This window comes from Opisthocomus hoazin, chromosome 16, assembly GCF_030867145.1.
Source record: "Opisthocomus hoazin isolate bOpiHoa1 chromosome 16, bOpiHoa1.hap1, whole genome shotgun sequence".
NCBI classification, from domain to species: domain Eukaryota; kingdom Metazoa; phylum Chordata; class Aves; order Opisthocomiformes; family Opisthocomidae; genus Opisthocomus; species Opisthocomus hoazin.
This window is the reverse complement of record NC_134429.1, coordinates 15,233,893-15,247,245: the sequence shown is the minus strand read 5'-3', so window position 1 is coordinate 15,247,245 and position 13,353 is coordinate 15,233,893. Positions and strand designations below refer to the sequence as shown.

The following is a 13,353-nucleotide window of genomic DNA, read 5'->3' as shown; positions in this document are numbered from 1 at the left end:
AGGCCTGGATCCCCCCTTTCTGGGGATGGGGGGAGACCAGTGCGGCCCCCCCGTTCATTCCCAGTCTCGTTCTTTCTTCAGGGGAGGTGCCCAGGCCCTCCCACCTACCGCAACAGTGGTCAGGGCAAAATGGCAGGCGCTGAGGGCCGAAATGGTGTCCCCGGTGCCTCACCCTCTCTGAGGGCTTCCTTCCGTTTCTCTCACAATTACTGCGCCTTATTATTTAATTTCCCGCCTCTTTCCTCACAGCAAATTTATTGATTAACTGCATCGCAAGCCACACACGCTGAAAAAGCCACCGTGGGCGAGAGTGGAGGGGGAAGAAGGCCCCGCTATGGCATTACGTGCCACCACTGGAAGGCGAAGGGCTGCCGCTGGACGTTGGTGCCGCAGCGGACCTCCCCGAGCCTGCCGTGGTAGGAAGCCACGTCCTCGAGGAAGCGGCAGCGTAGGCCCAGCGGCTCCAGGAGGGAGCGGGTCCGTCGCTCCAGGCAGCATTCGCCCCCCACCATGGGGCCGAAGGGTTTGGGGATGCCCAGGTCCTTGGCCAGGACGATCATGGTGACCTGTGGGGTGACGCAAGGGGAAGCCGGTAGCGCCAGGACCGGCCTCTACGATCGACGAAACTGCAGGAAAGCTGCTGGCCACCCTTCTCCATCAGCCTTACTCAGAAATGGGACATTTACACCACTTTTTGCAGCCTTCCTCCCCCAGGCCTCCAAATCCAGCATCGTTTTCCCTCTTCTTTATCATTAAAACGTGCCCTACACCTTGCAATTTCACCACTTTGAAAGGTTTTTGCCTCAAAACTACATAGGTTAACTCAACCACAAGCAACACCAAGTTGCGGCAGACCCGGGCTTATCCAAGCCTGGCTGGAGATAGTTTCTTTTTCTGGGCAGCTGTAAATATTGGGCTTTTTTGGGACAGTTTTGGGGACTCATCCTGGCTGAATAAGCTGGCTTTTGGCGAGGACCTGAGGAGCGGGGGGACCCCTCACCATGTTGGGGAAGTACGGCACAGCTTTGCCCTGCTTGTCGAGCTTGAAGAGGGCCGGCAGGTCGATGATGTCCTCCTCCGTCAAGCCCAGCTCCTTCTTGAGGATGTCCCTGTTCCAGTCGATGCAGCGCTGGACGGGATTGAGAAGAGCAGGTCGAGGCGGGGGATACAGGTGGGTACGGTCCCCAGAAGTATCTCGCGCAGGAGGAGAGCCAAAATGCAACACCTCCCTTAAGGGTTTGCACCACCCTAGGGCAGTTATTGCAAGAAATATTGATTATTACCAGAAATATGGGTTATTACCTGGACATACTGGTTCTGCTGCACCAGGATGTCGTTGGAAAGGACCTTATTAATGGTGACCCGTTTCGTGTCTGTCCCCGCATACCCTGCAAATGAAACCCCTGTCAAAATGAAGCAGTACTGGTAGGAGCCTGGCTTAAAACAGGGCGCAGAGATGGAAAAAAAAAACACAAACCAATCCCAGTTTCCTGAGCTTGTGGTTAAGGCTGCTGGGAATCCCAGTTCTTAGTTTATTGGGAAACTGGGTGGGAAGAAAATCTCTGCCTGTTGGACAGAGCGTTGGAAAGGTCCTATCCCCCACCCTCCTGCCCACAGGCGTTGTTAGCTCCTAAATTTCCCCACTCAGCTCCGTAAAACCAGAGCTGCCACCTCCACCCCTTGTTTTGGGATGACTGGGTCCCGGGCGGGTGGCAGTGACCCAGAGGGACCCATGGAGGCAAGGAGATCTTCCCCCGACCCCAAGGCAGATGGATGATGTTCAAAACCACAATTAAAGGATGCCCAGAATGGCAACCAAAATGTCATTGCTGCAGGGAGGGAAGGGCAAGCGAGAAAAAAAGCTGCTAATTTGGGGTGACATGAGAGCCCCTGATTGTCCCCACTCCGTGCTGGAGCTCCGCTGGCATTTACCGAGGTGCTCTATCCCACCAAGCAAGCATCCCCTCCATGCAGAGGGCTTTATCCCTCCCGTCCCACTCGCTTTCCCGAAATAGGGCTTGAGGAGGCTGGGTATGGTGGGCAGGCATCCCGCTTGCCAGCTGTGAAGGGCAGCCGGGTGGGAAAAGGTCCCCGCGTCCCCCCGATACCCGCACGTCGGTCAGGCGCTGCCGCCCTCGGGCCGGCTGCTCTGTGGGGCAGCTCCGGCTGTCTCAGCCGACATCAAAGCTCGGCTGAAGCAGCCTGCTGTCCCCTTGCCTTTGAACATGGTGGCTTCGCCCTGGCCCTCCTTCTGCTTCTCCCGAAAGAGCCTGTAGCATGCCGCGGGACTGGCCATCAGCATCCGAAATCGCTGGGGCGAGACAGGAGGGAGAGCAGTCACCAGAATGCCTTATCCAAAGCCTTGGGGGAGCTCAGGGGTTTATTTTTGTGAGAAACTTGATCTTAAACTCTTAAAAATGGATATTTTTGCTGTTACTTAGTGCCTTTTTTAATGCAGTGCGGAGGGTTTGTGTCCAAATGAGGCACAGTGATTTATGCTGCTGGCAAATACCCACCTAACCATCTCTGAGGGGTTAAACTGCTGCTGGGACAGGGAGGAAAACTGCAGACTGGCTGCAGCTGGGTCCAATCCTGCCCACCCCAGGTGGGGTATATAAACCCCCAGGAGGGTGTTTGTTGGAGGTTTGGGTGAGCTGGGATGGTGAGTGAGTGTGGTTGGTGTCTAAGTTGGTGTTTTTGTCTCTGGGCTGGTATTGTGTTGTAGAGAGAGGATGGAGTGAGTGAATAATCAGGCTCTGACTTCCTCAGAAGAAGCCAAAAATTGATATTAAGCTAATCCCATGGGAATTGTGAATTTGTAGGTTGTGAACCCCATGTGTGTTCTTGCTCCCTTCCCACTAGCAGAAATGGTCTCCTTGCTCCTTGGTGGAGTGCTGGAGGCTGCTTGCTGCCGTCTTGATAGCATCTCCTGTGGGGGTTTACACAGCACTGGGGAGGGCAAAACACTGTGTGGAGGGTTTGTGGGGGATGTGTACATCAAAGCACTGCATGGAGGGGGTGGGGGGGGTGTGTGCATCAAAGCACTGTGTGGAGGGTTTGGGGGGGGGCGCGCTTTGATGCTGCCTTTCTGAACCATCCAGGTCAAGGAATGGGGAAAGGGCTCATGTCAGAAGCATGACAGAGGAAAGTGCTGTCTTCTGAAAACTTCTGGGCAGCCCATGTGAATTTTAAGGCTTAAATTTCTTGAACTACTTTTTCAGGCATCTTTTCTTTCTTCTATCTGTGTGGATTATTAGTTTAGCAAGTCCCTTTCTGTGTTCCGTCTCATTTTGGGGCCAGGTGAAAACCCAAGATGGGACTGTCGAAGAAATGAGCTTGGGGGTTTTTCCCTAGAGGTGCCCCAGTGGGATTAGTATCTCAGAAAAGAAACTGTGGAGTGGTGTGGGGTTTTGGGGTACCTTTTTGTCAGAGGTGGGCACAAAAGTGAGGAACTCATCGACGTGGCCCACAGCCAGCCAGTCAGAGTAGAGCTCCACGGGAGCCTGCACTTGTTGGGCGTAGAGAAAATCCCGCACTACTCTGGTCATTCTCCTCCCTGCGGATCTGGGGGCAAAACATCCCCAAAAGAGGAAATAAGGGGAGTAACTATTTATGCATCCATAGGTCCATACATATAAATTCTATACAGGTGGAGGAAAGGAAGGAGGGTGCAAATGTGAAAGCAGAGATTGAACAGTGGGCTTGGGTGCACCCACCCCACAGAGAACCTCACATGCAGCTGGTCAGGGAATGGCTAATTAAGCCCATTAACATGATTTTAATGTTTAGGGGCACTTGTGTTTGCTTTGCTCCCAAACACGTGGGTTTCTCATCTCTTACGTGGGGAAGCTGCTGCCGATGAGGATCCTCCCCAGGGGATACTCCTTCCCTGCCACAGTGACGGGTGGGCTGACCTCCAGGTTGCCAAAGGAGTCAAGGCTGGTGATGGCTTCGAAGAGGGGCTCTCTGCTCACGTAGCCAAATTCGGGGCCCTGGGGAAAGAGAAATCGCTGTGGGCTTTGCCCTGAGTCCCCTGTGCTTCCAGGTCTTTGCTTTTATCCCTCCTGCTGGCCTCAGACCTGCTCCAGTGGGTAAAAATATCAAGAGAGAAGCCTGTCCATGGATGAGGAGAGGCTGAAGGCAAGTCAAGAGGTTAAAGGTCTCGGGGTCATCTGGGCTCAGTAATAAATGGCACATGCCAGGAGCAGAGCTGGGGAGAGATGATCTCTGCTGTCTTGCAGCCAATGTTTAAGTACCTGCATAAAGCTAATTAGGTGCTGGGGTAGCCCTGAAGCTGAGTTTCTGGATGGCTCTTGTTGAGCTAGATGAACTTCAGGCCCTGAGGGTAAATCCATCCCAGGCATAAGAGCCACCTGAAGGGCTGTACTTCACTTAAATCCTATTTAAGCTCTGATTTTCAGGACTTAACATATCTGACATTTAAGGTGTTGTGCAGGGGTAATTAACCCTAAGCTGTGATGTGCCAGGGTCAAATGCCTGAGGGAGAGATTGCAATGCTAAAAATGAGGCAAAAATGGCAGTAGTGGGACAAAAATCCTGCCTTGAACCTGTCTTTACTCTCTGGTTCAAGTCAACACAGGCTTGGAGCTCATGGTAGCCCCTGAGACAAGATCAGGTATCTGCTGGGTTTGCATTAAATCCCAATTGCTTATTAGTGTTGGGTTTCCTTAGAGGTAAACCAAATATACAGGTCAGTAAAAATGAGACCTGAGGGTGCATGGTTATGATTTAGATGCTGCTTTTTTTTTTTAATTTGAGGATGCTTGGGGAAGCAGGGAGCTGCTGCTGCCTTTCCCTGAGGTTCCCTGTGCATTTTTGGGGTGCCTGTCCGGAGGATGGATGATGTCAGATCCTTTTCCCGGGTGCTGCAGTATTTCATAACACTTGCTCTCAGCTTATTTCAGTTTAATAACCACGGAGCTGGTACGGTTTCAACTGTCAAGGCGCTGGTTCATCCCAGGTTTGCGGGTCGCATCCAAGTCCTATCAGTTCCAGATTGATTTTGAGGGGCTAATTCCCTCTCGTCTCCTTTTTCCCTGGCGTGGGGTCCCAGGGGCTTAGGGCTTGGCCGGGGCGAGAGAAGGACTCGTGCATGTTGCATCTGGCTAAATATTCCTAACTGGAAAGTGAGATTGGAAGGATAGGAGTGGGGATTAGGGGAGGCTTCAGAGCAGAAATTGGAGTATAATGCGTTAGCAGCTCCAAAGGCTGAAATTGCTTCTCTAAATATGAAGCAAAGCAATTCCTAAAGGGGCAAATAGGAGTGGTTGCCTGGCTTCTTTGCGAAGAAGCGGATCAGCGCGCTATTCCCATCCTGCCTGATGAATCTGGGACTGCATGTACTCATTTCAGGCATGAGAAGATGTATTTCAATGCTTTTGAAAGCGCTTAACCTTCCCCAAAGTGACGTGCATGAAAAAAAGCGAGCTGTCCTCTTCTGATGCTGTCAGAGAGAAGACGAGGGCTGAGGCTGCCGCCAGGGCCTGGCTGGGTGTATGGGGCAGAGATTTGGTGCCTCCTTGGGGACGTCCTGCCCTTTCTGCATGGTGATATCTCAGAGGGATCATTAAATCCATCTTCTTTCCATGCTTGTCTTTGCTGGACTCTCCCAAAATGCCCTGGCCAAGGGTCACTGCTCTCCCAGGCAGCTTGCTTTGCATGCCCTGCCTGCAGCTGGCCCTTTGCCTTGGCAAAGAAGCCCCACTGGGATGTTTCTGGCAGCATCTCGTACTCTTCTGAGGAAGTAAATTGACCCCTTTCATGCTTTCCTTTCCTCTCCTGCTTGTGAGCTGCTGAATATTCACAGGCACGGAAGAGGAAAGGAAAAACCAGCCCGTTGCTGGGATATTCAGGGTGAAGAAATCCACCCCTGTCCCAGAGCTTGGCAGGACTCTTTTGTTCCCAGAGGCGTGAGCTCCTCCTTTCCTCTCTCATCCTGCACCTTTGGGATAAAAGTTTTTCTAGATGGCTGGGATGTGGATTAGGCTCTGAACCTTGGTTTGAGGGGGGGTGAGGCTGTTGCTGTCCTCCCAGCTGGAAGTGGATGGGGTAGTGTGTCCATGCAGTTGCATGCAGTGGTGTTAGACTCTCATTTTTTCAGGCAATTCACTGTAGGGCCTCCAAGGAGCAAAGTGCAAGTGGGGTTTTAGGAGTGGTGAAATAGGCTAGGCATAAACACCTGCAAGTTTCTCCCCAGGCAATGCAAGTGACTGTCCCGCTCTTACCAGTAGATTCTTGATGGGGAAGTGCTCAAGTCCTCCATCTCGAGGGGAGTCCAGCACCACCGGGAAGCTTTTCTGGGGAGCATGGGTGTAGCCAAACTCAATCTCATCCTGAAGAAGGGAGGAAAAACCCTCATGGGGCACATCAGCAGGGAGGGAAAAATTTGCCTTCTTTCTGGTGCCCGCCTACCTGCATCCAGCGATCCCTGCGGTTGATGTAGCCGAAGCAAACCTTCAGCTCACAGCCGGCCTTGTTCACCAGGTTTTTTATCTCCTTGATGAAGAGGTAGTTGTCCTTCACACTGGGAAAGTGGATGGCAGGAGGGAAGGGGAGGAAGGGCTGCTGGAGGATTGATATCCCCTGCAGGCAGCTGCCTTTCCCTCTGCCCATCACCTCCCCAGCTTGTCTCAGTGACCTTCAGGGAGACTGTGTGACTGATGCTGGTTTGGCTGGGAAGGCATCATCCCTTGGCCTTTACCTGCAGACGAAGACGTTCACTGGTGCCAGAGTGTTGGGGGTCATGATCCACGGTGCTACCCTGAACACTACTGTGTCAGTGAAGATTGGTGTATGGGGGATACCCTGGGGGAGGCAAGCAGAAATTGGGGACTTTCTACACCCTGCTTATCACTATGGCCCACAAATACTCTACCCGGAGGTCATTTCTGGGGTAAATTAATGGGGACTGCTCTCCCTTCAGCCCCATCCCTCTCTGTTGCAGCCTCCCATCTGCACCCCTTCCTCGGAGCCCCCAGACCTCAGCCAGCGTCCCCAGGAGGCTGACATGGATGGAGACCAGCCCAGAGAAGGTGTCATCAGGAAAGCGGAGCCCCTCAGCGAAGAAGTCGAGCTCAGCAGTCCCACCAGTGTATTGCACAGTATGGTACAGCTTCCTCTGGCCCAGCACGTGGATGTAGCGCTGACCAAAGAAGGGGTCTGCAAGAAAAGAAGGGGGAAGGTGGGCAATTTCCTAAGTTTCAGTGGTGGTTTCAAGCCTACTTTGCTCGTGTGCAAGCAAGTACCACAGCCCCTCTGTGCTGGAGCTGCTTCTCCTCTGTGGGTGGATACAACTTCATCTGGCTGAAGTACCTTAAAACAGGAGTGAAGGAGCTGGCAATTTTGCAGTCATGCACAAGAAGGGTGAGGAAAAACAGCTCAGTCATTGGGAAGATGTTTTCATGGGGTTTCTGCCCTTCCAACCCCCTCTGACATGTAATGGGATGGCAATGCCACCAACCCTGCTGCTGACCTTTCCCTCTGCCTCTGCGCGGAGGGACAAGACCAAGCTACTTAATGGCACGGTTCTGGGCTGTATGAGGGCTTTTAGTCCTGGGGAATGAACCTCCGTGCCCACAACAAGGAACAAGGAAAGGAAAGTGTGTTGTAGCGTGTATTGCCATCATGGGATAAAGCATCTGGGTGGCAGGACATAAGGCTCTTTTTGCTACTCCTTTGCTGGATGACCTTGGATAAATGGCTTTATGGTCCTGTACCTCTGCTTGTTGATCTTCAAAGCTTTCCAGTTGATTGAGAAGAGAGAATATTCAACGATGGAAAAATTTGGAGAAGGGATGCTGAGGGCATGATTTGCTTCAGAAGTGCCATTTGAAGAGCATGGGGAGGACCAGGTTAGAGATGGAAGGAAAAGAGCTTGCAGGGATCTCAAAAGCACCACAACGGAGGAGGAAGGGGCAGAGGAGTAGGTGAGGAAGGACTTACTTTGCACATAGAAGACCCCAACTTTGTCAGTGTCGGAGACAGGAATATGGAGAATGATTTCGTACCCCCGGGGCAGGCGCTGTGGCCCTTTGGTCCTTAAGACCATCCGAGACATGTCCAGCAAATCTGGGGTGCAAATAAACAAAAAAAAATTGAGTGATGGGTGACTGCACAGTGCAGCTCTGGCCGACATGCGTGCTCCCTCCTGGGGTTTGCGTCTCCCATGCCAAGAAATCTGCTCTCCCCTTGCTGCAAGCCTTTGCAAGCTTGGAAAAATGACCTGCGGTCCTGCTAGCAAAGCTTGAGGCTTGTGCTTTGAAACAAGTGCCTGATTTTTTCCACCAACAGCCCTGGTGCAGCTGGTCCGTGGCCTCAAGAAGTCAATGGGCACCAGCTCCGCGTGGTTTTAGTTTTCCAGGAGTGGGTGAGTATTCCTGGCTGTCAGCTGCACGCCTTGCCTCGAGCTCCTTTCACCTGTGCAAAGCATCCCTGGGTCAAGCTCTACTGTCAGTGGCATCTCTGCAATTTTTCTGGCTGTGCTTCATGCCCCTGCTTGATTGCACTTAGTTTGCATGGTATTAAAAAAAAAAATTCCCGTGTGGGAAGCTTACTCAGCAGGTTGGTGGAGAGCAGCTCATGGGCAGTCGGTTCCCAAGCAGAATTCCATCTCCAAAAAGGTTAAAGAGGAGGAATAAGGGAGCATTTTTCAATTTATATGATTTTTTTGAAGCTGTTACCTGCTTTGCTGAATACCCTTTCATCGTCGCAGTCCGATGCTGGAGTGAAGGGGCTCTCCTTGTCGCAGTTGACGAGCAGGATGGCCCCGTGTCCCTCAGGGCCCCAGGTCCAGCTTGCCTAAAACAACAGACGTTGGGGCTTAGCAAGCCCAGGCTCCTGCAAGCCTGTGGACTTTGCTCTCTGTGCGGTGGAAGAAGCTGAATTACCTTGTTGAGGTTGTTCTTTTCCACCACGCCATCCCGATCTGCGTCGACGTCCAGAGAGATCCCTGGATGGGCAGACCCCACCATCATCCCAGAGTATGGTGAGGTTGGGTGGGTGCCAAAGCCTCCCAGACCCAGCAAGCGTGGGTCCACCTCTGCCCCCGCATCAAAACTCCCCACTCCAAGGGACCGAAGGGTTGAAGAGGGATTGCTGTGTTGCAGAAGCCTTCGTACTCACCGATGCCGGTGAGGAAGACCCCGGCTTGGTTGATGGGCTGCCCTCCCTCTGTGTAAAAGCTGATGGTTACCTGCAAATCCCCAAATCCCTGCTTGGAGAAGGATGTTCTCCCTCTGTGGGGGTCCTGCACCTCAGCACCCCACTTCTTACCTTATTATCATTGACCTCGGTGCTGGCCTGGCTCATGCTGAACCTCAGGACCGTCCCCTCGTCCAGTGGCCACCGTGTCCCGCTGCTGGGGGCTGACCCGACCTCTGCTCTGCCCCGGCATGCCACCTCCACGCTCACGCCCTCTGTGTGCTTCACACTGAAGGAGACTGCCCCGGCCGGGGCCGCCCTGCCAAAACCACTCCGTGTTTATAGAGGTTTGTACCAAACCCACCCGGTTCTCACTGCAAGTAATTTCACTGCCCAAAACACAGCCAAGATGGCACGCTGGCGTCTCTGTGCTCACCACCAGCACCTTTCTGCCCTTTCCTCCCTGCTTGGGAATGCTTGAAGTGTTCTTTTTTTAGGGCAGAACATGCTATTTGAGTACAACAAGGCTATTTTGTAGCCATCGGTGCAGATTATGATCTATAATAATCACAGCTGAAGTAGTCAGTGCTGCTGGAACTGAATTTAGGTTTGCACTTCAATGGAGAAATCCGTGTTTATTTTCCAGCTGAGGCAAACCCAGTATTTAACAGCTCATCAGAACGGCGTGGCAACCCAGCTGGGAGACTTTACCATGGGAAACTCTAATTTTTGGGGTGATTTTATCCAACCCCGAAGCAGTTGCGTTTGCACCGCTCCCAGTCTGACGTGCCCTTGCTTCTCTCCAGCTGCTCCATGCATCCCCTTCCCCTCTCTTGGCTCCTTGTCCCTAATTTCCCCGTCTTTCCAGGGTTATTATTTTTGGGCTGCTTGCAGCTCTGGAGGTGCAGGCTCCCTCTGAGCATGCGTGCTCCGGACACCCGAGAGCTTGCACCGTATCACCGTTACAGCATCATTTGCTGGGTTTCTGGATGCCAGTGGCCCCACCAAACCCACACCAGGGGGGAGAGGAAATCTGAGTGCTTGTTTGCTGCTGCTCGGGTGTTTCTTAAACTATTAAATTACATTTAATTATGCATGGAAAAACTGGTTTGGTTTCCTTGTTTCTGGGTTTTGGGAATTCCACTGGGAGGGAATTTGACCCGGAGAGATGCCAGATGAGTTGTAACTGCGCTGCTTGGCTTGTATATCGAGGGTGAGATTTGCAAAAGCAGCAAAGACCAGAATTAACCATGAGATGAGCTTTTAAACTTTTTCCTTTGGGGCAATAATTATCTTGCAATGCGTTAGGCTGGTTTTAGGGGTGCAGGGCTGGTGGTGTGGGGACTTCTATGCTTTCCCAGGACACTGTTTGCTCACTAGATCTTGTTTTCCTCCCCTTTCCCAGCTGCATCTCTTCCTTTGCAGTCCATCCCTGTGGCTGCTGCTCATCCCTTCGCTTTCCAGCAGCTTTCTGAGATGATGCTGGATCTGTTGGCTGCAAATGGATCAAACCCATTTCCATCACGGACCCAGGGTAAATACCATATTGTGCAAACACAGATGTCTGAAGCTTTCCCGGGACTTGTGCAGATTTGCAAAGCCCAGGGAGGCTTTTGCCCACAAATTGCATTAAATCACAGTGTCAGGGTGGTGGGTTTTTGGGGAGCAGCAGGAAAAATAAGAAGCGGGGTTTTACAGAAGGAGAAACAGGGGTAAAGGCGAGGAGAAAGGTAGAGGTGCAGAAAAGGAGGGAGGAAGGGAAGCGTTGGGGCATCGTACTCACCCATAGACGTCGGCAGAGATGCAGGTGCCCAGCACGCACAGGGCCTCGATGCGGTTCCCATGCTGCAGCCGGAGCGTGCGGTCCCCCGGCATCTCCCAATGCAGCAGCCTGGATGCCCCGGTGATGGGCATGCACACCCTTCCCCACCCGCTCTGGGTGGCACTGAGCCCCCTGGCAGCACCCAGCCCCGTCTCCTTCCTCCCCGGCACGCCTCCCTCCTCCTCCTCTACTGGCCCCGGCGCAAATCAATCGGCTTTTGGAGCTTGCAAAGTTTGGGATGGCAACTTTGCAGCCCCCACCCGGGTCCGAAGGGAGGGGGCAGTTGGATTGGACCCTCTAAAGCCCCATGAAAGTGATCTCCAAGGGGAGGGAAGGGATGGAGAGGGAGGGTGTCTGGCCCGAAGCCCAGCCAACTCCCAGCCCTATGCAAGGAGCTCCCCCAGCTGTCCCCAACTCCCTGTCCATCCAGCATCTCTCTGACACCAAATGGGGATGAGCAGCCCAACAGGGAGGTGATTTTGCAGTGCTTTGGGTTTCTGCTGGCGTTTGCATCCATGGGGTATCCATTCTTTTCTGCTCTCTAGGGAAAATCACTGGCTGCTCTTGGGAGGAAGAAATACAACTTCCCAGCACCCAGGCTAGAGCAGGATTTTCTGGGTTTTGTTGTTTTCGTTTTTCTTTTTTTTTTTTTTTCCCCTGCTGATTTTCAAAGGGAAGCTGAGGAGCCAGTTGCCGATGAGGGGAAATTGGAGGTGGTTTCGCACAGTGAACCTGCCGCTTGCCACCCTGCACCGCAGCAGAGCATGTCAGGAGCAATTGCTGCCCACGCAGGCGTTTGCATTATTTGTTAACATCACGCTAAATATTCATGCTGAAAACCAACCTTCTGCCCCAGATTTTAGAAGCCACAAGCAATTAGTGAGAAGCAGAAACATTCAGGTTGATGTTGCCTATTTATATCCCTTTTGGGCTTTTATTTTTTAGCTTTCTATTCCTTTTGTGGCTGGGGTGTAGGAAACAAGCTCACATCCAGTTTCCCATCTGAAGCAGATCCTGTTTTATTTTGCTGTGACCTGAGCAAATGTGGCCGAGGGCTTTGCGTTGCAGAGTACACTCCTAGGAATAAAAAAGAGGTGGTTTTGCTGCTTTTCTGCACATGCAAAAATGAGATTTATGGTAATGGGGAGATTTTATTAAAGGCCGTAGATGATGTCCGATAAGAATATAAGAAAATATAAACCACTGTGGCACTGGACTGTGGCATTTGTAAAGCATTGTGGTCCAGGCAGCACCGCTGCTGTGCAGAACGTAATGGGGACTTGGGTTAAATGACAAATGGTTTAGATGCTGGCCTGGGCCGGAAAGTGCTCCTCCTTCTGAGAAGCGTCATGACTTATCTATTTAACCTCTGTCTGTTTAAACCACCAGTAGTAAGAAACGCTGGTGAAAGAGGAACCAGAGAGAGAATAATTTAAGGGGGGGAGAAGCAGAACTTGTGTTTGCACAAGCAAGCTCTGTTCTCCAGTGCTATATGAGACTTATTTTCCCTCTTTTTACCCCAAAGCAGAGCCAGCAGCTGGCGTCAGATGGGCTGGGGTGGGCTCACTTCTCTGCGCTCTCCTGGCACCTGTGGACTGGGGGCATAAAGGTATAAATCCATCATTCTGGAAGAAAATGAGCAAAAAGCAGCTTCTCTTTTACCATTTTCACTTCCCAATTCCTGCGCCTGAGGATTTAGTGTTTCAGTTGTCAGCAAGGAAAACACAGGCTGTTTAAATCCTCCTTTTCTTCAAACGAATCCGCATCCCCAAATCCCTCCCATCTTACAGGAAGACCCCAAGGTCACCGCGTCACTTGTGATTTTTAGAATCAGCAGGAGTATTTCTAGCTGGTTATGGGGTTTGTTTCATACTTATATATATATAAAAATATAAATGTATTTATATTTCCCATGGTCCAGCTGGCATGATGGTTCTGGCATGGGTAAAAGCTCATGGTGCTTGCCAGGCAGAAGGAAACCTATCGGCCCTTAGGAGCAAGTGTGACCTGCTAGCAAATATTGGGTTGAAACCCTGGTGGCTCTGGGGATTTTTGCGTTGTCCTGGGGTTTTCTGTGTGGCCCTGGCTGCCCAAGGGGCTGGTAGAGCCCGTTTCCCTGCCACCGCACCAGTCCCTGTGTTTGAGGCATCAGTATGGAAGAAGGATGCAGTCTTTGCAAGCTTCCTGGAGTTTTTGGAAAATAAGTTTGGTCTTTGCAGGCCTTCTGGGGTCTTTGTAAGCTTCCTGGAGACTTTGAAAACCTTTGGGGTTCTTCACAAGACATGCAGATTCTTTGCAAGCTTTTTGGGGTCTTTGCAAGCCTGGGGGTCCATACAGAGCCACCGCAGCAATGTTTGCAGTGGGGAAAATAT

The 13,353-nt window shown here is 51.9% G+C and overlaps 1 protein-coding gene across 1 annotated transcript; it reads right to left on the bottom strand.

The window, feature by feature from the left end:
• Positions 1-332: 332 nt before the first annotated feature.
• LOC104335986 (protein-arginine deiminase type-2) lies at positions 333-11,040 on the bottom strand. The gene is made up of 16 exons (XM_075437326.1): positions 10,943-11,040; positions 9,292-9,478; positions 9,142-9,211; positions 8,907-8,968; positions 8,700-8,817; positions 7,963-8,088; positions 7,001-7,179; positions 6,722-6,825; positions 6,433-6,544; positions 6,246-6,353; positions 3,841-3,992; positions 3,420-3,564; positions 2,218-2,311; positions 1,303-1,388; positions 1,001-1,129; positions 333-566 (listed from the first exon to the last, which is right to left on the bottom strand). Exons 1-16 carry the CDS (start codon positions 11,032-11,034, stop codon positions 333-335), a joined length of 1,998 nt encoding a protein of 665 aa, XP_075293441.1. The 5' UTR covers positions 11,035-11,040.
• Positions 11,041-13,353: the final 2,313 nt, after the last annotated feature.

Excerpts from the sequence above, each read along its gene's own strand:
- LOC104335986 (XM_075437326.1), bottom strand. The coding sequence starts at position 11,034 with ATGCCGGGGGACCGCACGCTCCGGCTGCAGCATGGGAACCGCATCGAG. Across the intron at positions 7,180-7,962 it reads TGGGGTCTTCTATGTGCAAA|ACCCCTTCTTTGGTCAGCGC; the intron begins GTAAGTCCTTCC and ends CTTTTCTTGCAG. Across the intron at positions 1,130-1,302 it reads AGCAGAACCAGTATGTCCAG|CGCTGCATCGACTGGAACAG; the intron begins GTAATAACCCAT and ends AATCCCGTCCAG.